The sequence below is a fragment of the Acanthopagrus latus genome, chromosome 24 (genome assembly GCF_904848185.1).
Source record: "Acanthopagrus latus isolate v.2019 chromosome 24, fAcaLat1.1, whole genome shotgun sequence".
NCBI lineage: Eukaryota > Metazoa > Chordata > Actinopteri > Spariformes > Sparidae > Acanthopagrus > Acanthopagrus latus.
The window spans coordinates 15,811,609-15,831,791 of NC_051062.1; the positions used below are offsets into that span (position 1 = coordinate 15,811,609).

The 20,183-nt window shown below is 45.9% G+C and overlaps 3 protein-coding genes across 4 annotated transcripts; 1 reads left to right on the forward strand and 2 right to left on the reverse strand.

The window, feature by feature from the left end:
* Window positions 1–2: 2 nt before the first annotated feature.
* LOC119014989 (gastrula zinc finger protein XlCGF57.1-like) lies at window positions 3–4,821 on the forward strand. The gene is made up of 3 exons (XM_037090476.1): window positions 3–349; window positions 386–526; window positions 2,821–4,821. The coding sequence occupies exons 2-3, from the start codon at window positions 487–489 to the stop codon at window positions 4,212–4,214; spliced, it is 1,434 nt and encodes a 477-aa protein (XP_036946371.1). The 5' UTR covers window positions 3–349; window positions 386–486; the 3' UTR covers window positions 4,215–4,821.
* A 1,783-nt stretch (window positions 4,822–6,604) lies between these two features.
* Window positions 6,605–9,617, reverse strand: LOC119014988 (frizzled-7-A-like). The gene has a single exon (XM_037090475.1). The coding sequence runs from the start codon at window positions 9,330–9,332 to the stop codon at window positions 7,680–7,682; it is 1,653 nt and encodes a 550-aa protein (XP_036946370.1). The 5' UTR covers window positions 9,333–9,617; the 3' UTR covers window positions 6,605–7,679.
* A 2,690-nt stretch (window positions 9,618–12,307) lies between these two features.
* On the reverse strand, window positions 12,308–17,468 carry cdk15 (cyclin-dependent kinase 15). 2 transcript variants are annotated; one of them, XM_037091431.1, is made up of 13 exons: window positions 17,355–17,468; window positions 16,820–16,966; window positions 16,581–16,675; window positions 16,424–16,503; window positions 16,207–16,301; window positions 16,045–16,107; window positions 15,751–15,874; window positions 15,402–15,522; window positions 15,239–15,332; window positions 15,078–15,141; window positions 14,254–14,302; window positions 13,849–13,991; window positions 12,308–13,704 (listed from the first exon to the last, which is right to left on the reverse strand). In XM_037091431.1, the coding sequence occupies exons 1-13, from the start codon at window positions 17,409–17,411 to the stop codon at window positions 13,592–13,594; spliced, it is 1,245 nt and encodes a 414-aa protein (XP_036947326.1). In that variant the 5' UTR covers window positions 17,412–17,468; the 3' UTR covers window positions 12,308–13,591. The 2 variants fall into 2 exon arrangements, with proteins under 2 accessions (XP_036947326.1, XP_036947327.1); XM_037091432.1 differs by lacking the exon at window positions 17,355–17,468 and having other exon boundaries at window positions 16,424–16,490; window positions 16,581–16,943.
* Between the last annotated feature and the right edge of the window lie 2,715 nt (window positions 17,469–20,183).

Consider the following 20,183-nt stretch of genomic DNA (forward strand, 5'->3'; position numbering starts at 1 on the left):
CAGCAAGGAACAAGTTTCTCTGACATCATGTTTCTGTTGTGATTTTTTTAGGTAAACGTTTTCAGTTTGAAAGTCAACGGAGAAAGCTCGTGAACTTCCGGTGGCTAACATGCTAACACGCTGTTGTAGCGTGTGTTAGCATCACACCTGGGTCAAAGTCTGGAGGAGCTTGTTTTAGCCCGGACTCATCTCCCGTGAGCACATAGTGCTACCGGAAGTCAGCTGCAGACCGAGCCGGAAGTCGTCGGAGCAGCTTCGGCAGACACCAGCTGAGTTGTCGACGGAGGCGAAGTGTCCAGATGTGCAGACAGAATCTGAGCTGAACATGTGGAGGATCGCCCGCTGTAGTACGGAGCTAACGGAGCTAACAGAGCTAACGGAGCTAACGGAGCTAACGGAGCTAACAGAGCTAACGGAGCTAACAGAGCTAACAGAGCTAACGGAGCCTGTCAGTAGGAAGTAGACGGACGTGAAGTGACGTCAGACATGTCTGTGGAACATCTGGATGTCAGACGTCACAGAGCAGGTTGGTCCTCCACATCTGTACGAACGTGGTCATTTATAATCTGCGGTACAGTGAGTGACGTCAGAGGAGTTCTGACGAGTCACGTCTTTAGATCAACGTGATCAGATGAAGGTTATTGATCCGAACGTCACATGTTCAGAACTCAGGTGAGGCAGTGGGTCAGAACCAGGATCTGGACTCTGACAGGATGTTTCTTCCTCATCTCCACGGCTTTTATGTGCAGTGTGAATGTGTAATCTCACCCGGGTCAGTCGACTCTGCAGTAGAACCGGCTCAGCTCGGCTTTGGAAACATCTGGGTCACCAACCCAGCTTCAACCTCTGGTTTAGAGCCCAGCAAACTTAAAGGAAGATAAAATAATTTGATGGTTCTTCTGGACTCTGTGAATGTTACTGGACCGAATGGCTCAGATTCTGACAGTAAACGGGTCGTGTCTGTGTTGTTTGTTGTTGTTTTCTCTTCTGTTATTAATGTTTCTGGTGCATTCATGATGTCAGTGACGAACAACGTGGCGCCTCAGGTGGTCGGACCTGCAGACGCGGCCTTGTGGGTCAGCATGTCATTTTTAGGGGCTGACCCACATTTAAAAACCCGTTTAGGTCCGATGATGTTGGTTGAAAAGCGGTATGAGCTTAAATGCTGCCCTCACCATTATTAAAATCAATTTTAATAATAATGAACATTCAGCCGCTGTGGTCACATTTCATCAGATGTGCGGCGCTTCTGGATCCACGATGAGGAAACAGTGTGACCAGAACCTGAGTCCATCTCAGTGGTTCCTCTGTGTACAAACAGCAGCGAGTCCAACAAAGAGACGCGAGGACACGTCCCACATCCAGACTCAACACAACGTACCTGATGATGTCACCACAACATCTGGTCCAGGTTGCTATGAAAACAGACGCAGTTCTGATGATCCGACTGTCTTCATCCGGACTCACTGGGTTTTGAATCAGAACTGATCTCTGATGTGTCCTCTGAGCTGAACCAGAACAACAAACCGGTCCGGGCTCAGTCTGAGCTGACAGCGCCACACTGATTGTGTGCAGGTCCAACTGGTCGAGGACAGAAACAAGCAGCAGGTCTGTGGAAACGAGCTGAAAAGAAACCTGGAGTTTAGTTTTTGTCTTTTAGTTCAAAACAGGCGACTTGACTAAAGACGTGAGAGGCTGTGATTGGTCAGTTTGCTCTGTACACACAGTGTGTATGGATCAGGACAACATGGGCTCAAAAGAACATCAGAATATTCTGAGGTTATATCCTGATACAGTGTTTGAAAATCTCCCAAAGTCAAGATGATATTATTGAAATATCTACATATGTTTGGCCTTTATTGATCGGACAGCTCAGAGAACCGTCTCAGGCCGGGACTCGGACCCAGAGCTGCTGCAGCAGGACGAGGCCTCTGAACATGGTGCTGCTCTACCAGCTGAGCTAATGGGCCACTAAAGATGATGGTTCTGACCCGATACCTCAGCATCAACGTTGAGACATGATGTGAGGATGAGTGTCGGCAATTTGACTACAACTGAACACAGTCAGATAAGTTGGATCATCATGAGAGAATCAGCTCAACGAGAAACTTCAACTCAAACACCAAAACAAAGAAAGTTTTCTATTTCACTTTACGTGTTTCAATATAAATATACAAAACTCCCAGTTTCTGTCTTCACCGTCCATCACTCAAATTCTGAAGCTCAATGAATCTATAAAGAAAATACTTGATTGATTTATGGACTGATTGATGGATTGTGTCTTCATGGTTCCCATATGTTTGCTTCATAAGTCGTCTCGTGACACTTTCCACTCTGAGCAAACGAAACAACGTGATTCATTAACCGACACCCAACATTTCTCTCATGAGCAGAACCGCCTCCAACAGGAAGAAACCTTCAGTCTGTTCTTTAAACTTTAACCTGTTTGTCCCCAGATGAGTGTAGAACAGACATGAAGATAAAAGATTTACAAAATATGTGAAGACGAATGATGAACCCTCATCAGACAGCTGCTCACAAAACGACCAACAAAACTGTCAGTTCAAGTTAAAACTGGCAGAATATGAAGCAAAACGTCTTCTTCATATTCTGAAGCAGTGAAACAGTTTCATATCTCCAGCTGAGAGGATTGTCTGAACTGACTTTGTGGGTTCACATGTGCACAGAACATGAACTTGGACTCACAGCTGCTTTCATCACATGTTCTACACCTGCAGCATTCCTCCACACAGGTACGACAGCAGAGGTGTCGCTGGTCTGAATGTTAACAGGATGTCTGTATTTCTTTATTCTCCACAGACGTCCAGCTGCTGCTGGTGTGTAAAGAAGAGGATCCTCCAGAGCAGCAGGACTGGACCTGCAGTCTGGACCAGCAGGACCCGCCAGAACTGCCACACATTAAAGAGGAAGAGGAGGATCTGTGGACCAATCAGGAGGAGGATGATGTCATCAAGTTCACATTCACTCCTGTCCCTGTGAAGAGTGAAGATGATGATGGAGAGAAACCCCAGTCCTCACAGCTTCATCACAGCCCAACTGAAGGGATCAAAACAGAAGCTGATGGAGAGGACTGTGGGGGACCAGAACCAGCCAGAACCTCAGATCCAGATCGACATTTACAACCCGACACTGATGACGCCGCTGAACCCGAGACAGATGACAGCCATGATTGGGAGGAGACCAGGGAACCTCGGTCAGGTTTAAACTCTGACCACAAGGGAGACCAACATAAAGACGATGGAACCCAAACCGAAGTGAAACCATTCAGCTGCTCAGTTTGTGGTAAAAGTTACCGTCGGAAGAAATTCTTCACAACCCACATGAGACGTCACTCAGAAGAGAAATGCTTCAGCTGCTCATTCTGTGACAAGACTTTCCAGCGGAGAGGAGGGGTTGTGAGGCACATGAAAATCCACACAGGGGAGAAACCCTTCAGTTGTTCTGTCTGTGGCAAAGGGTTCGTAATATATTCAAGGTTGACAGCTCACCTAAGAGTCCACACAGGAGAGAAACCTTTCACATGCTCAGTCTGTGAAACAAGTTTCAGCGACAGATGCAGCTTATCCAAACACACGAGAATTCATACTGGTGAGAAACCCTGTAGTTGTTCAGTTTGTGGTAAGAGGTTTGCAGAGAATGGACATCTGAAAGAACACATGAGAGTCCACACAGGAGAGAAACCCTACAGCTGCTCTGTGTGTGGGAAAAGATTTGCACAAGGCTCAGCTTTGACTCGTCACTCCAGAGTTCACACTGGAGAAAAGAATTACTCGTGCTCAGTTTGTAAAGCAACTTTCAAGCACCATGGTAATCTGTCCACACACATGAGGAAACATACAGGGGAGAAACCCTACAGCTGCTCAGTCTGCACGAGAAGATTCGCAGATCGGGGGAATCTGAAACGACACTTGAACGTCCATACGGGGGAGAAACCGTTCAGTTGCAGCGTTTGTGGTAAAACATTTGCGCTGAAGACAACACTGACACAACACCTGACCGTCCACACCGGGGAGAAACCGTTCATCTGCTCAGTCTGTGGTAAAGGGTTTGGAGACGGAGGAACTCTGAGACGACACTTGATTGTCCACACGGGGGTGAAACCGTTCAGTTGCAGCGTTTGTGGAAAAAAATTTACTCAGCTAGTTAACATCAAAAAACACAAGTGTGCTGGTGAAAGTGGTGGAGACAAATGAAGCTGCAGTGCTTGTTGAGTTGATTTCTTACAGCAGGACTGAAGAACTGAGAATGAGTCTTAGCTCAACGCAGCTCACTGCAAAAATCTGACTCTTAGTTCAGGTCAAACCACACAATCGTTTTGATTCTGTTTTTGATCGCATCTATGTCATGTGGTGGTGTTCATCGACTTAAAACTGGTTTAAACTGTATAAATAAATTCTACAGTGTTCATCACTATGTTCTTACATTATCTCCTAATAACACAATGTATTTCTACTCTGATGGACTCTGCTGGTCTTGACTTGATGTCAGAATGTGGATGACATGAAGAGTTGATTGTTAAAACAGCTGCAGCAGTCCATGTATGAAACGTCACTCAGACAAATGTTGGATGAGGTGTCGCTCTCCACAGCTCACTAACACATCAGAGACTCAAAGTTGTGGCTACAGTTTATTTGTAGCTTCATGATTCACCTGCTCACAGTTCAGCATGTCATTGTTTCACTTATGATTGGTCCAGGAGGGTTTCATGTCCGTCGCTGTCTGTCTGACTCTGTAAATTCCAACAAACATTTCCATGGATATTCTGCTGTGAGTCGTCTGTAACGCTACATTCAGACAAAACTTGATGAGAGTGGTATAGAACTCATACTGCGTCAGGTCTGACAAGCAAACTACTTTAAAAATGTTGGTTCTCTGACTGGAGTTCAGATCGATCAGAGCTCTGCTGTGCTGAGACATATTTCCATGACTTACCAGGTAATTGGACTTCCAGCCCAGCAGCTCTTTTTTGTCCTGTCTCAGTACAGTAGATGTTTTACCGTTCATCTCTGAGTGTCTGCAGACAACCAGGATTATGATCCTTTCCTCGCTATTGTTCATGAAGGTCCGGACATCAGCAACGTGAACGTCAGCGCTGAGAGACTCTCAGGACACAGCGGCATGAGAAATCCTCGCTCGAGGGAAATATGTTTGACTGTTGAATTCAGGAAGCGTCCTTTGTATGTACTTAGAATCATGCCAAAACCTCACACACACACAAAACATGTTTTATTCATGCCCAACGATTCGCAGACCAACTCAGTGTGGTTTGCAAATACAAAACATCATTCACAAACTAGTGCATTTTGTTTTGCTATCAAACAAATAAATCATTCTTCAGAAACAAATACAGCATGTTTTACACATACAAAGTAACATATTTCTTAAAGTAAAAAAAAAAATCCTTCAAGTACAAAAAACAATTTACAAGAACGAAAAATCTTTAACATGACTTTTGGCACTACTTTTCTGCCCTGCTGATCCACACAAATGTCTTCAGATCCACACAAGTGCCAGGAAACTTTCTAACAAATGTCCTGTAATTCGAACTCCACACCAGCAGGCGGCGCTGCTGAGTCATTTTCAGGCCGGCAGGACGATTTGTTTCCCCCCAAATTATTATTTTTTATTGTTGTGTTATTCAAGGTCGCAACAGTATTTATCATAGACTTATATGAACAGACGCCTCACTGAGCGCTGGGCAGTACGGTGACGTCACCATCATCTTGGTTCTCTGATGGTTATGAATGTAGTGACTGGAGGGGTCCTGGACGGTGAGCGCTGGTGGCGCAAAGACTCATGGGAGCGAATTGTCAAGTGGTCATGAGACTGTTGTTGTTCGGATATGTTTCGTTTGGTTGCTTTGTGCACATGTTGTGGGTGTTGTTGTTGTGTCCAGTTGTGTTGTGAGGATGTGTGATATTGAATTAGTACAGACACAGATTTTGCAGGTTGCCACCATGGCCGAACACGACAGGGCGGGTCATCACTTCCATCAAAGGACGAGTGATCTGGGCTGGATCATGTTTACATAAACATTACAGGTGCGGTGACAGATAGAGATGTAAGTGATTAAAATTCTTGATTGTGAGGGTTTTTTACGAAAGGTCATCAGAAATTAGCAAAATTGGAACATGAGTTCTCCGTGTATGAGACTTACATTTATTAGTTCCAAATCCAACATGAATGTCTTATTTATTGTCTGTAAGACATAAGACAGCTGTGGGGCTCCAGAAGTGGCAGTTATTTACACCTCGTCTAAAGATTTATGGATGTTTGGGTGTGGAACAAACCAGCCAATCAATCAATCAATCAATCAATAGGGATAATATCTGTACTGATACATCATGATTAAATAATGACGCATCATCTAACTCAGCTGAATTTGTTCTTCATGAACATTCATAGACGTTTGAATCAGACCAGTGCAGTTCATGATTCAACCACCAGAGGGCGCCACAGGACCACAAGTGAAGAGACTTCAGTTACAGGTATCATTGACTCATTGACGGCACCTGTAACAGCTCACACCTGTAATGGATTACTTCCAGACTGAAGCTTCTCAGTTGCGTTCTGAACTGTGCTGTCTTATATTTAAAGACATCAGAGACAGAGAAGTCATTATTTGTTCACTTGCAGTCAGATAGTCTCCATTAATATCAGCAGAATCAGCTGTTGGCATTTCCTGTTAGCAGTGAACTCGTGGATGAACAGACGACTGTGATTGGATCTCTGTGACACTGAAGGAAACTTAAAGCATGAAGAATCTCTGTGGAGTTCTGAATGTGTCTCTCAGTGGATCTATGATGAGGTAATGGTTTCCTCAGGAGCAGAACGGATCAGTATGAGTTTCATGTTTGCTGCTCTGAATGAAAAGTGGTTCTGACGTGAAAAGAGTTGATGAAAAAGATGAAACTGTTTTCTGGACTTTCCCTGTAAGGAGGTCAGACCGCTCTGGTTTCAGTCTCTGAGGCTCGGTGAGGCTTTCAGCCGGGACAAAAGGAAAAAGAAATGGGATCAGATTTCAGGAGGAATCTGGCGCCTGCAACAAACCTCCTGTAACACTCAGCGGTCATGAACCAGGTCCAGTAGAGACACCAGTGTTCGCTGCAGCCAGAACTCTTTAAAAACATTTTATTCTGAAAAACTGTACAAGAAGCATTGCAGGAAACAAACGAGACAACAACATCATTTAGAAGATGAACTTCACATAAATACATTATTTATAAAGTACATACAGATGTTCTGTAGGAGAAGAGACACTCTGAATCAGGAACAAACGGGTCAGAACCACAAGGACAGGAAGTGGCACCGACACAAAATGGGACTGTAACGCTCCAACAGACTGAAAACTGATATTGGAGGAGTATTTAGTAGTTCATATGTTTAATTTATCTCCCATCTGACAGAAAATCATTAACATTGATAAGCTGGGAAATTATGGATATCAGCCCTGATGATCAGTCAGACGATCAGTGTGACCCACATGCCCTCTGGACCTGATTAAAGAACTACAGGTGTAAAAAGAATTTGGGGCGGACTCAAAACACACAGCGAGGTCCTCAGCTGCTCATGTTCTGTCAGAGAGGAATGTCTTGATCCATCCAGGCTCAGTGGAACACAGAGTTTACTTCCAGGAGTCGAGGAGTAAAAGTCCGCTGCTACACCGTCGTCTCTCCCTGGTTGTTGTTGCTCAGTCTGTTATAAAAGCTGCGCCAAGACTGCAGCGTCTTCCCCGACCAGATCCAGAAGCCGGAGGTGATCCCCACGATCATGGTCATCAGATACTTTATCATGAACACGGTGAAGTCCGGCGTCAGCGGTGCAAAGTTTCCGGCCGGGCACGGCACGGCGAAGCGTTTGCACGTCTGTATTTGCCACGTCCTCTCCCACTGCGGCCGGAATGCCTGCTCGTAGAAGTAGCAGGCGATGACGATGGTGGCGGGCACTGTGTACAGCACGCTGAACACGCCGATCCGCACCATCAGCTTCTCCAGCTTCTCCGTCTTGGTGCCGTCGTGCTTCATGATGGTGCGAATGCGGAAGAGTGACACAAAGCCTGCCAGCAGGAAGGAAGTGCCGATGAAGAGGTAGACGAACAGCGGCGCTAGGACGAAGCCACGCAGGGCCACCACGTTGTAAATCCCCACGTAGCAGACGCCGGTGAGCAGGTCGCCGTCCACATGCCCCAGCGCCAGGATGGTGATGGTTTTAACTGCCGGTACCGCCCAGGCCGCCAGGTGGAAGTACTGCGAGTTGGCCTCGATGGCCTCGTGACCCCATTTCATCCCAGCTGACAGGAACCAGGTGAGGGACAGGATCACCCACCAGATGGAGCTGGCCATGCCAAAGAAGTAGAGGACCATGAAGAGGATGGTGCAGCCCTCTCTCTTGGTGCCCTGGGCCACCATCTTGTAGCCGTCCACACCGAACTTATCGATACACACCACTCTGTCCCCCAGCAGGAAGCCGGCGACGTAGGACACCGCCACCATGAAATAGCATCCTGACAGGAAGATGATCGGCCGCTCTGGGTATCGAAACCGCCTCATGTCCACCAGGTAAGTGAGCACGGTGAAGAGGGTGCTCATACAGCACAGAACCGACCAGATACCGACCCAGAGCCGGCCAAATCTTAACTCCTCCTCCAGGAAGTACATCAGCCCGTTGGGCTTGGAGACCTCACAGGGGGCGCCACAGTCCTTCGCTCCCAGAAAGTGGTAGCTGAGGTAGGGGGGCACTCTGAGCTGCAGGGGGCAGGAAAAGGGCTGGTTGGTCCAGACGTATGGGGGCCGGGTCACGAGTTCAGGGAGGTTGGGGGTCGGGTCCGATGCGGGGCCGTCTCTGTCGGTGGTGTTCTGACCCACACAGATCTCTCCTGCGCCATGGACCGGGAAGTTCTCGCATCGCAGCCTCTCCGGCCACTGGAAGCCAAATTTATTCATGAGTGCCTCGCAGCCCTGCCGTGCACGCTCGCACAGCGACCGGCAGGGCGGGATGGCCTGCTCCAACACCGTGCAAACCGGTGCATACATGGAGCACAGGAAGAACTTCAGGTCCACAGAGCACTGGACTTTCACCAGCGGGTAAAACTGGTGGACCTCCAGCCCGGCGTCCTCCTGATTGGTGTGTCCCAGCAGGTTGGGCATGATAGTCTGGTTGTAGGCGATGTCTGTGCAGAGAGGGATGGAGATGGTCTGGCAGAAGCCGTGATCTGGGATGGAAATCCCCCTCTCGTACTGAGCGCTGCGGGACTGGAACAGCAGCATTAGAACCAGAGAGCAGCCCGTTATCCAGCTGCTGCCTGGCGCCATGATGAGGAAACAGCGAGAGAAGAGGAGTTTCCAAAAACTCAAACTAGAATCCTTTTAATCTTGAGTAAAAAGTGTCAGCAGCTGCTTCCCTTCAGTATTACCCAGCTGCAACAAAGTGGTGAAAACCTGGTTCTTCAGTTCAGTTCTGATCCAGTCAGACAAGTAAATCTGAAGGTTTCACCTTTAAAACAGCAGCAGATGAACTCTGTCATCCAACTGCAGCCGCAAACACACCGACACTCATGACGAGCTGCAGGAAGAAGAAGATCCAACGAAACTCTGCACTCTCTCTCTCTGTCTCTGTCTCTCTCTCTCTGTCTCTCTCTCTCTCTCTCTCTCTCTCTCTCTCTCTCTCTCTCTCTCTCTCTCTCTCTCTCTCTCTGTCTCTCTCTCTCTCTCTCTCTCTCTCTCTCTCTCTCTCTCTCTCTCTGTCTCTCTCTCTCTCTCTCTCTGTCTCTCTCTCTCTCTCTCTCTCTGTCTCTCTGTCTCTCTCTCTCTCTCTCTCTCTCTCTCTGTCTCTCTCTCTCTGTCTCTCTCTCTCTCTCTGTCTCTCTCTCTCTCTCTCTCTCTCTCTCTCTCTCTGTCTCTCTCTCTCTCTCTCTCTCTCTCTCTCTGTCTCTCTCTCTCTCTCTCTCTCTCTCTCTGTCTCTCTGTCTCTCTCTCTCTCTCTCTCTCTGTCTCTCTCTCTCTCTCTCTCTCTCTCTCTCTCTCTCTCTCTCTCTGTCTCTCTCTCTCTCTCTTCTTCTTCTTCTCAAAGACACCTCACACTCTCTGACGGCCAGTTTCGAGGAGCCCCTCCCAGTTCTCCACCTCCGCCTCCCCCTGCCTCACAGGAGGGGTGCCTTGAAACCCGCTCCTCTCCTCAAATCAAATGTTGTGTTTCCTAACTTGTGTCGCTGCTGATTGGTTGGGCGAGGTTAAAGGGGCGGGGCGTTGCACAGTCGATATTCCTCATAGTACAACTCATGTTCATGTTCAGCTGAAATAAAATAATCCTGTGAGTTACTGCTAAGTATGTCAGGTATTACACTTTGAACATACACAACACAGTGAACAAGATTCAAAGTTTAATTTGTCACATTCAGCTGTACAGCAGCAGAGAAATGAAATTAAAATGTGAAGAAGAGAAGAAGAGTGAATGAACCCTGGTGTCCACTAGCTGACAAGAGAAACTTTGAGTTGATGATGAGCTTGATGTTCTGACTCGCTGGTGACTCCTCACTGATTATAAATCTGATCCAGGAGCAGATCCACCATAGCCAGGAGGTCAGGAGCTCTTATTACACCTTCATCATCATCATCACAGAGACTCAAACAACCACAAAGAGACAAAACAACAAAGAGACTCAAAACAACCACAGAGGCTCAAACAACCACAAAGAGACAAAACAACAAAGAGACTCAAAACAACCACAGAGGCTCAAAACAACCACCAAGAGACAAAACAACAAAGATACTCAAAACAACCACAGAGACTCAAAACAACCACCAAGAGACAAAACAACAAAGAGACTCAAAACAACCACAGAGACTCAAAACAACCACCAAGAGACAAAACAACAAAGAGACTCAAAACAACCACAGAGACTCAAACAACCACATAGAGACAAAACAACAAAGAGACTCAAAACAACCACAGAGACTCAAACAACCACAAAGAGACAAAACAACAAAGAGACTCAATACAACCACAGAGACGCAAAACAACCCGTGTTGCAGACAGGTTTGAGTCTGGTGTTGTGCTGCCTGGGTGGGTTTACATGAGGAACGTGTTGACAGGCTGAAGGTCGAGCTGACGGAGATAAAAGAAGCTGATGTTCTCTGATCAATAACAGCTTCAGATCTGTGATTGAAGCTGGCTGACGACCGTTTGACTCGCTGGTCTCAGGTGTAACTTAAAGGAATCAGAGCTGATTGTTAGGAAACTCAGAACTCTTGTCCAAGTTCTGGTCCAAAACACTTTCCCTGTTTTCAAGCTGTCAGGTTTTAACGTTTGTGTTCTGTGAGCAGCTGGTTCAGGACGAGCCGCCGTCTGAATATCTGGACCTGTTTGACCTTATTGTGATGACCTCAGAGGTTCTGTGGTTTCCTGTGATTGTCTCCTTCTGTGACTTCACTTGTTTCAGAGCAACTCATCTGCAGATCCCAGATCAGATCCGACACAACCGACTGAAAACTCCTCACAGGGTTCGTTGGATTCGCTCACCTGCCTCCCCCTCTGCCTGTCCACTCTGTTGGGTCCAACCAGCCTCTTAAAATAATGTCTTTAAAAGGGACCGACACCCTGAAAAGGATGAAAAGCCACCATGTGAGGGGGGCCCAGGAGAGTCCGGTGTGATGGGGGTGGGATGATATTAACATCCTATTAACATCACATTCATACACATTAACATAACAAGCCGCCTGGAGGGGCCCAGATGCACTCTGGGATGGCGGGGACAAAGGAGCTCCGCCCACAGGTCAGAGGAGGAGAGGAAGAAGACGAAGAAGAAGAAAAAGCTGAAGACGAAGCAGAGCAGAAGAAGAGAGGGTAGAAAGAAGACAAAGGGGGGGGCGGGTCCAGCTCAAACCGGGCCAGGAAGAAGTTTTAACCCTTTAAACACCAGTTAAGACTCTGACCCAGTACAACCGGCACCACAGGGTGTTTTGACCCAGTTCTGTCTTAGTACCACATTACATACTTTATAAACCTTGTTATAAAGATTATCATAATGGTTCTGATCATGGTTCTGGTCACAGACTGGACCTTCGTGCGTTGTAAGCAACAGCAGTTTGAGGCAGACTGTGGTTCTGAGCACAAGCAGTAAACATCATGTGGATCTCATCAGACTCATTCAATCAAAGTTTATTACATTTGGGCTCCGTGACGGCGTCAGCTGAGGTGTTACCACCCACTCGGTCCGTCGGTTTAAATGAAGCTCACATGATGGAACCAACACATGGAAGCAGCTCAGCTGGTGGTTCTGGTGTCCTGATCAGCTGATCACTGAACACACAAACATGAAAGTGATGAACACCAACGCCTTCACTTCACGTCACTTCCCAGAATCCCTGTGGAGGTCAGCGTCAGGTCAGCACTGTGTGTGTGTGCGTGTGTGTATGTGTGTGTGTGTGGAGCTGCACAGACTGACGTAATTCATTTTTTATTCATTCATCTTTTTAATGATATTAATTCTGAAGATGATGATAATTGTATCACATCTATCAAACTTCACCCGACAGCATTAAAAACAAACAACAGTCACTATTTACACAAACACATCACTTATCACTCTGATTGTTTACACTTCAGGATCTTTTTGCTTCTAATTAATCAAAAATCACATTCATTATATTTGATTAGATCTTTAACAACATGGCAGCTTATGCTATTCTGCTAGGCTCATTAGCATCAGCAGGAGGCTTCTGCTGATAACAAACTGCACAGCTTTAACGCTAGCTGGTAGCTGTCATTCTGTTGGCTAGCTCTGTGCTCTGTGATTGGCCGCCTCACTTTGGGTTTGACCGTTGAGTTTTCATGAAAATGTTTTCATCGTAAAAGTGAAGTTTTAGCTTCGCAGAGCAGAGTAATTTAGAATAACCATCTTTTCTTTACGTTAGCGGCGGTCTGCTGAGCGAACATCAGTCGCGCTGCTCTGCGGGGCCGAATATCAAAGACTGCTGAGCGTCGTGATTTATTTATGATGATATTTGTTCGAGTGTCAATCAAACGCAATCAGACGTCCGCCTGAAAACAAACACAGTTAAATATTCAAAAACACCTTTTATCTCGCCGATCAATCAAAACCACCCGTCAATCAAAACACGCACTGATTGATCCATTATTCATGAACTTTGTCAAAACAACTCGACTGCTTTGTTTTCAAGAAGTTCTTCTGTTCTTGTTTCTGAAGTCGCATGAACACGTTCATCAAAAGTTTCTGAAGGAATAAATTCAAACAAACAAACAAACAAAAAGATGGAAGGACGCTAAATTTAGCAAATTTGTGAAATGAGAGCGAACTTTGAAACAAAGATACGATTGTGTTTCCTCACAGCTGCGTCCAGATGTGCTGACATGACGTCCAACAAAAACGAAGGCAAGACACAAAATCTTCTTGATTCGATCTTTAGCTTCACACTTTAGCTTCATGCTAGCAGGCTGTCCGTCCTTTATTTGGATGAAAGCCCAGTGGACTTGTCGGCTCGCGGGTGTCTTCGCCCCTCCAGTTGTCTCGTCAGGCTGAAGGTGGCCTGATGTCGGTTGTTTGAGTGTTTGCTCACCAGCACTTGGTGCTGGGCAGCAGTGAGTGTTTGACTCTCCGTCTGGGGTTGAAGACATCTCGGACTTCCGTCTCCAGACGAACACCTGGCACCTTGAAGATGGACACCGCTAATAACAGAGAAAAAGAAGAACAAGGAGAAGAAGAAGAAGACTGTTTGGAGGACCTCACATCACAAATATGGTACACAGGACATGTAGAAGCATCTCTGTTAGCATGCCGCCCTGTTAGCATGTGAGCATATGAGTACTTACTGTCTCTGATGTGCATGATGGGAGGAGGCAGCGTGCTGAAGTACGGGTGCTGCAGGGAGTCCTGTGCTGAGATCCGGTCTGCAGGGACCCCCTTCAACATCTTCTGGACCAGGTCCTCGGTCTTGTAGGGCAGCTGGTTCAACCTGATCCACATCAACACAGACAGACTGATGGGGGACTACAGGAGGACCAGAGCACCACAGTGGGCTTCATGCTAACATGCTGACACTTTTAAATTCTAACAAATTAGCATTGATTAATATTCATTATTTTGATGGTTATTGGATCTTGTGGTAACAATGTAGAACACAACACTGTGCTAATGCTTAAGCATCAATCATGTTGAGTCCTGTTAGCCTCCTTGCTAAAGATTTAGCCTCAGTAGATGGTTCTTGTCTTCCTCACCTCTTCCAGACGGTCCTGAACTGTTTGGGCTCAGAGTGAACGAAGCGCTCTGTGGACAGAAACAAACAGACATGTTGAAAATGTTCCTGTTCCCTTCAGGTTGAACCGCATCGCTCTGATGATTAGCATGTTAGAATACTAACACGCTACTCACAGAGATCCACATGGGATCATCACAGACGTGAATGATGATACAAACATCAAACTGATCGTCTGCTGTCGTTAGTTTGTTTCTTCTATAATTTCATGTGAATCATTTTGTCATAACCAATATTTCATGCAATAGAAACATTGATGTGTTCAACAGTTAAATCATGTGCAACAATATCAGGTGAAATATAAGCTTTGACTTCTTAATATCTTTAAAGATGTTTTTTTTATATTTTGGGTTAATAAAGTTTATTTTCATTTATATTGTTATTCTTGTTGTGACAGATGTCAGAACTTCCTCCCGTTTTTTAAATAATTGTTATTTTTATGTTATTATTGATTCTTCTGTTCCTCTTTGGTTTAATAAATGATCATGAACAGAAGCTCCTCAGTGACTCAGCTGTAGATTTATAGAGTGATGTCGCCTCCTGCTGGACGCTGTGAGAACCACACTGACTGTAAACTGATCAGCAAAGAATAAGTTGATTAGATCAGTGGTGTCAAACTGATCCAGTAAAGGGCCACGTGGCTGCAGCCACCTTTACTGGATTAGATGAAGATATTAATGTGAAATTTCGAGCAGCTGAAAGATTTAAAAGTTTGTGTTTCATTATCACTTCCTGTCTCCTTCGCACTGTCATGTGATTGGCTGCTTGGACAGGAAGTGAACAGACCTGGTCTGTAGTTGGGCAGCTGGCTGACTCCAGGCCAGCTGAGTTCAGACGGGACGCCCAGAACCTGCAGGGTCACATGACTGCGGTCAGCTCTCACACGTTCATTGATGACTGATCAATAAACGTTCGAGGAGTTTGAATAAAGACGACGTCTTCCTCACCGTCCAGATCTTCTGGAGTTGTTGGAACACGTCCGTGTCTCCAGGGAACGCCGGCGCCCCCTGCAGCATCTCTATGAAGATGCAGCCAGCCCCCCTGATTCAAACACACACAACTTTATTTAAACGCCTCGTCGCAGGGTTCTGTCCTCGTCCTCGTACTCACCACATGTCCAGAGCCGTGGAGTAATCTGTGGACCCCAGCAGCACGTCGGGGGGGCGGTACCACAGCGTCACCACCTCAGAGGAGAAGGTCTGACTGGGGATGGACTTGGAGCGAGCCAGACCTGAACCCAGAGCAAGAAGACACAGAGGTCCAGTCAGAACCGACAGGTGGTTAGAGGCAGCACACTGACTTCAGTTTGACCACTTCAACATGAAACACTGTGTCTGCTGCTGATTAGCATTAGCTTAGCTTCAGTGAACACAGCAGGGCATCCCTCCCTTTCTATTGATGGGAGGCGATGGATAAGATGGCGGTCTGTGGACGGAGGTCTGTGTTCGGCCTCTCTCACCAAAGTCTGCCATCTTGAGTTCTCCCAGGTAGCTGATGAGCAGGTTCTGAGGCTTCAGGTCTCTGTGGAGGATCCTCCGGCTGTGGATGTAACAGAGAGCCCGCAGCAGCTGGAACATGAAGACCTGGAGACGAAGACCACGACAACGACAAGAGTCAATAATACAACAACAACAACAACAACTGAACATAAAGAGCTGTATATGCTGATATACACTGGTATGTGCTGATGTATTTTGTATATATGTATAAATATATCTGTACGTATCAGACGTGACGTCAGGTGTGAACAGACCCGGACGTTATGTGAGTGCAGTCCTCCAGGGTGTTGGATCATGTACTGGGCCAGATCTGTCTGCTGCAACAACACAAGAAGAAAACCAGGTGTCAGCGTGTCACCGATCAGCTGACTGACAGCTGACTGACTGATCTACAGATCAATAATAATGTTTCTCACCACGTATTCAAACACGAACGTCAGAGAGTCTCTGGTGTGGATGATGTCGTGGAGGACGACAATGTTGGCATGTTTCAGACCTTTGAGCAGAGAGGCTGCACACACACACAGAGTTGTTTGTTGTCTCTTACAGCATACAAAATGTTTTTAACCGCAAGAGATACAAAATAATAATAACAGTGTGTGTGTGTGTGTGTGTGTGTGTGTGTGAGGTCACCCTCTCTGATGGCGGTGAACGGGACGCCTTCCTCCGTCTTCATACGAATCACCTTCAGTGCCACCAGCTGCCCGTTGATCCTCGACGGCACAGGGAGGAGCTAAAGTTAGCATGCTAACAGAGGTTAGCCTGTTGAAGTGGGCGGAGTCTCACTGACCTGCTGATGCCTTTGTAGACGGACGCATATGCTCCCTCGCCAAGTTTCTCCAGACTGACGTACGAGTGGGCTGCTCCGAACTGAAGACCTGGTCTCTGAGCAGAGGACACACATCAGGTCACACATGTTCAGGATCGGGCTCAGGATCAGGTTTAGTTCAAGATCAGGTTCAGGTTCAGGTTCAGGTTTGGTTTTAGGTTTAGAAACAAACTATAAAATGATTGGCTTGTTTCTCTGACCCAGGTGAGGTGGTCTTGGTTCTGGTCCTGGCAGTTGTTTCCTCCCAGCGGGTCGCTGTTGCTGCGTCCTCGCTGCCCTCGAGTCCTCCGGACCTGCAGGGTGTGGAACCAGTGAGGCTGGGGTCCGGAGGGGGGCGAGCCGGGACACTGTAAAAAATTACAATCATGGATACACTGCAAAAAGTGATGACCAGAGATACACTGTAAAAAGTGATGAACAGAAAATTACCTTGGATTCACTGTAATGAAAAAACAAAAAAAAAACTTACAACCCCAAAACACACTGTAAAAAGTTACCATCAACAGGTAACAGCACATTTATAGCCTGTTAACACACTGTAAAAAATAACAGCACCACTGTCTGAAAAACAGGGAACATGATGAAAATATCAACCCAACACTGTTAAAAGTAGCAACAGTTACTCAGACAGGAGTACAGGTACTCAGACAGAAGTACAGGTACTCAGACAGAAGTACAGTTACTCAGACAGGAGTACAGTTACTCCATCAGTACTGGTGGTTGTCGGTTAAATACCTCAGCAGGCGGGAGGGAAGTTGAACTCCGGCTCTTTCTGAAGCTGAATTCCTCCATCTTCACCTCCTCCTCCTCCTCCTCATCATCTTCTTCCTCTTCCTCCCTCCTTCCCTTCTCCTCCGCCTCCTCCTCTTCCTCACCACAGCAGCACCTCCTTACCCACCACCCGGCCTCCCTCACCCACTGGGATAAGTCCTCCATCTTTTCTTCTTCTTTACTCCACTCTTCTTCTTCTTCTTCTTCTTCTTCTTCTTCTTCCTTGTGTCTCTCTCTCATATGACTCACATGTTCGGGATGAGCAAACAGGGTCCCATGACTGTGTGTGTGTGTGTGTGTGTGTGTGTGTGTGTGTGTGTGTGTGTGTGTGTATGTGTGTGTGTGTGTGTGTGTGTGTGTGTGTGTGCTGTCCTCCAGTGGTCACAGTCAGAACCTGCAGAACTGACAGAACTGACAGAAGACCCACTGTAAGAAATAAAGGTTACAAAAGTCAAAAGTTCATTTATTACACTGTAAACAACTGAACAGTTAAAATAAGAGGGTCACATGACACATGACTTACAGTATTTAAACCAATCAGTGATGACCAGGAGACACACTGTAAAAATAAAAACTGTAAATGTATCACCAACAAGTACACTGTAAAATATTGAAAGAATTGATACACAATCAACAATATGTTGTGTTTATACTGTAAAACTGTAACTAGGGGCACACTGTAAAAAGTATATTTCATGGACACATTACAGGAAAATGAGCAGACCACCACGAGATACACTGTAAAAAGTGACAAGGTTTTATAATTGCAAAACATTTTTTAAAATCCACTGGATCCACCTGCAGCTTCACCTCATGCTCATCATCTTCAGACGTCCTCAGCTCTGTCGGTGACCAACACTCTGCTTCCTGTTGACCTGGATAACGTGTAGTGACTGAGTGTGACCACCGGAGGGCAGTAAGTACTCTGATTACTTCTCTGTCAAACACTCCAGCTTCTGTGAGGACGCTGACGTCACGTCTTCATCTTCTCCAGATGTTTCACAGAAACATGAGGTGAGTTTAAGTTCTGCTTTACTGGCTGATTCCATATTTTGTAGATTCATGTTTCTGATAAATGAACTGTTCCTCTCAGAATCTAAAGCTATCAGAGGCTAAACAAAAAGTCTGCAGCTGATTAAAGAGACAGTTTGAAGAAGTGTTTCACAGCTGTGACGGCTCGTCTCTGTCAGAGTGACGATTGATCAGTGGATCAATAGACATGACAGACGATTGGTTTCTGTCCTGATAAACTTCTTTAAAAACATATTTCACAATAGCAGCTGGACTTTATGACAAGTTCAAATAATATTCAGCACAAATTTTTAAAACTCTATCAGTGATTCAACAAGAAACAGGAAAGAGGATTTCAGTGATGTGTCCGGAGTGAGCCCTCGTCACAAACACAACATAAAGGATCTCTGACAAACCAGCGTGTCCGACGCTATCGTTTGATTTTACTATGATCTGTAAATCTCATGACAATCAAAACACGGCTTTTAGTGACCCACGAAACAGTGGACCCTAACACAGCTAAAGAACATCTGAAGAACATCTGAAGAACATCTGAAGAACATCACATTTGATGACATCACATTGATTTTAAAACTTTAAGTTCTTACTTTTCTGTCAGCTGACGACTTCAGACTGAGATGTTCCTCTGTTCTCTTCACACACACACACACACACACACACACACACACACACACACACACACACACACACTCTCTCTCTCTCTCTCACACACACACACGCGCACACACACACACACACACACACACACACACTCACACATTCTCTCACACACACACACACACACACACTCTCTCTCTCTCTCTCTCTCACACACACACACACACACACACACTCACTGTGTCCCATGTGATCTGCTCAATGACTTCCTGTCTTCTGCTGCTGTTGGACTCAGATGAAAACAGCCTCTTTTGTTCCCGACAGTTACAATACTGGGAGCTCTGGTCCACACGCTGCTTCCCAGGGAACAATGTCACACACACACACGCACACACGCACACACTCAAAGTGATTTTCTGAGTGTGTGTAGAATGAATCTTCATCATCGTATAAATCTGTTCAGTAACTCATCTGTGTGTCCTGATGTGATTATTGATTGTCCACAGCGTTCGACCTGCGGTGACGGCGACTCGCCTTTGTGGCTCCTGAGTCATGAAGATAAAACGTTTTCTGACTTGGTGTAATTAACGACTTCATTTTTGTTCTCGGAGCTGTTTCTCTTGGATGGCGAGGCCCTGCTGGAGATCAGCTTTGATTTATTTCCTTCCTGTTTCACTGGCAGCAGTTTTAATTAACTGTTCTACACGGAGCGGCCCGACATGACCCAGTGTGGAAACATTTAGACAGAACACAGAACCTGACATCAGCTACTGAGGCTCGCTTCAGTTCACCATCTCACTGATGTTCACTGAACAATGACATCAAATTACTACTGTCAATATTTAACGCTAATAACGATGAAAATTGCTATCGTGTTTCTGCAGCAACTTAGACATGTTGCTATGAAACTACAGTGTTATGATGTAAACTATCATGTTGATACTGTAAAACACATCTGGAGTTACTGTAAATGAAAACATGTAGAGTAACTTTACTGTAATATCACAGCAATGTTTTGTGTTTTCATGTTAACCCAATCAGGTGCCTGTTAGCCTGTTTTCAGCCTATTAGCATGTTAGCATGTCTACCTTGTAAAACTACATCATGTTAATTGACAGTATGTATTTGGGTCCAAACTACACTGTTTCACTGTAACGTACCACT

Excerpts from the sequence above, each read along its gene's own strand:
- cdk15 (XM_037091431.1), bottom strand. The coding sequence starts at position 17,411 with ATGGAGGAATTCAGCTTCAGAAAGAGCCGGAGTTCAACTTCCCTCCCG. Across the intron at positions 16,504-16,580 it reads GTCTACAAAGGCATCAGCAG|GATCAACGGGCAGCTGGTGG; the intron begins GTCAGTGAGACT and ends TGTGCCGTCGAG. Across the intron at positions 13,705-13,848 it reads CATCATGCACATCAGAGACA|CGGTGTCCATCTTCAAGGTG; the intron begins GTAAGTACTCAT and ends CTCTGTTATTAG.
- LOC119014989 (XM_037090476.1), top strand. The coding sequence starts at position 487 with ATGTCTGTGGAACATCTGGATGTCAGACGTCACAGAGCAG. Across the intron at positions 527-2,820 it reads TGTCAGACGTCACAGAGCAG|ACGTCCAGCTGCTGCTGGTG; the intron begins GTTGGTCCTCCA and ends TATTCTCCACAG.
- LOC119014988 (XM_037090475.1), bottom strand. The coding sequence starts at position 9,332 with ATGGCGCCAGGCAGCAGCTGGATAACGGGCTGCTCTCTGGTTCTAATG.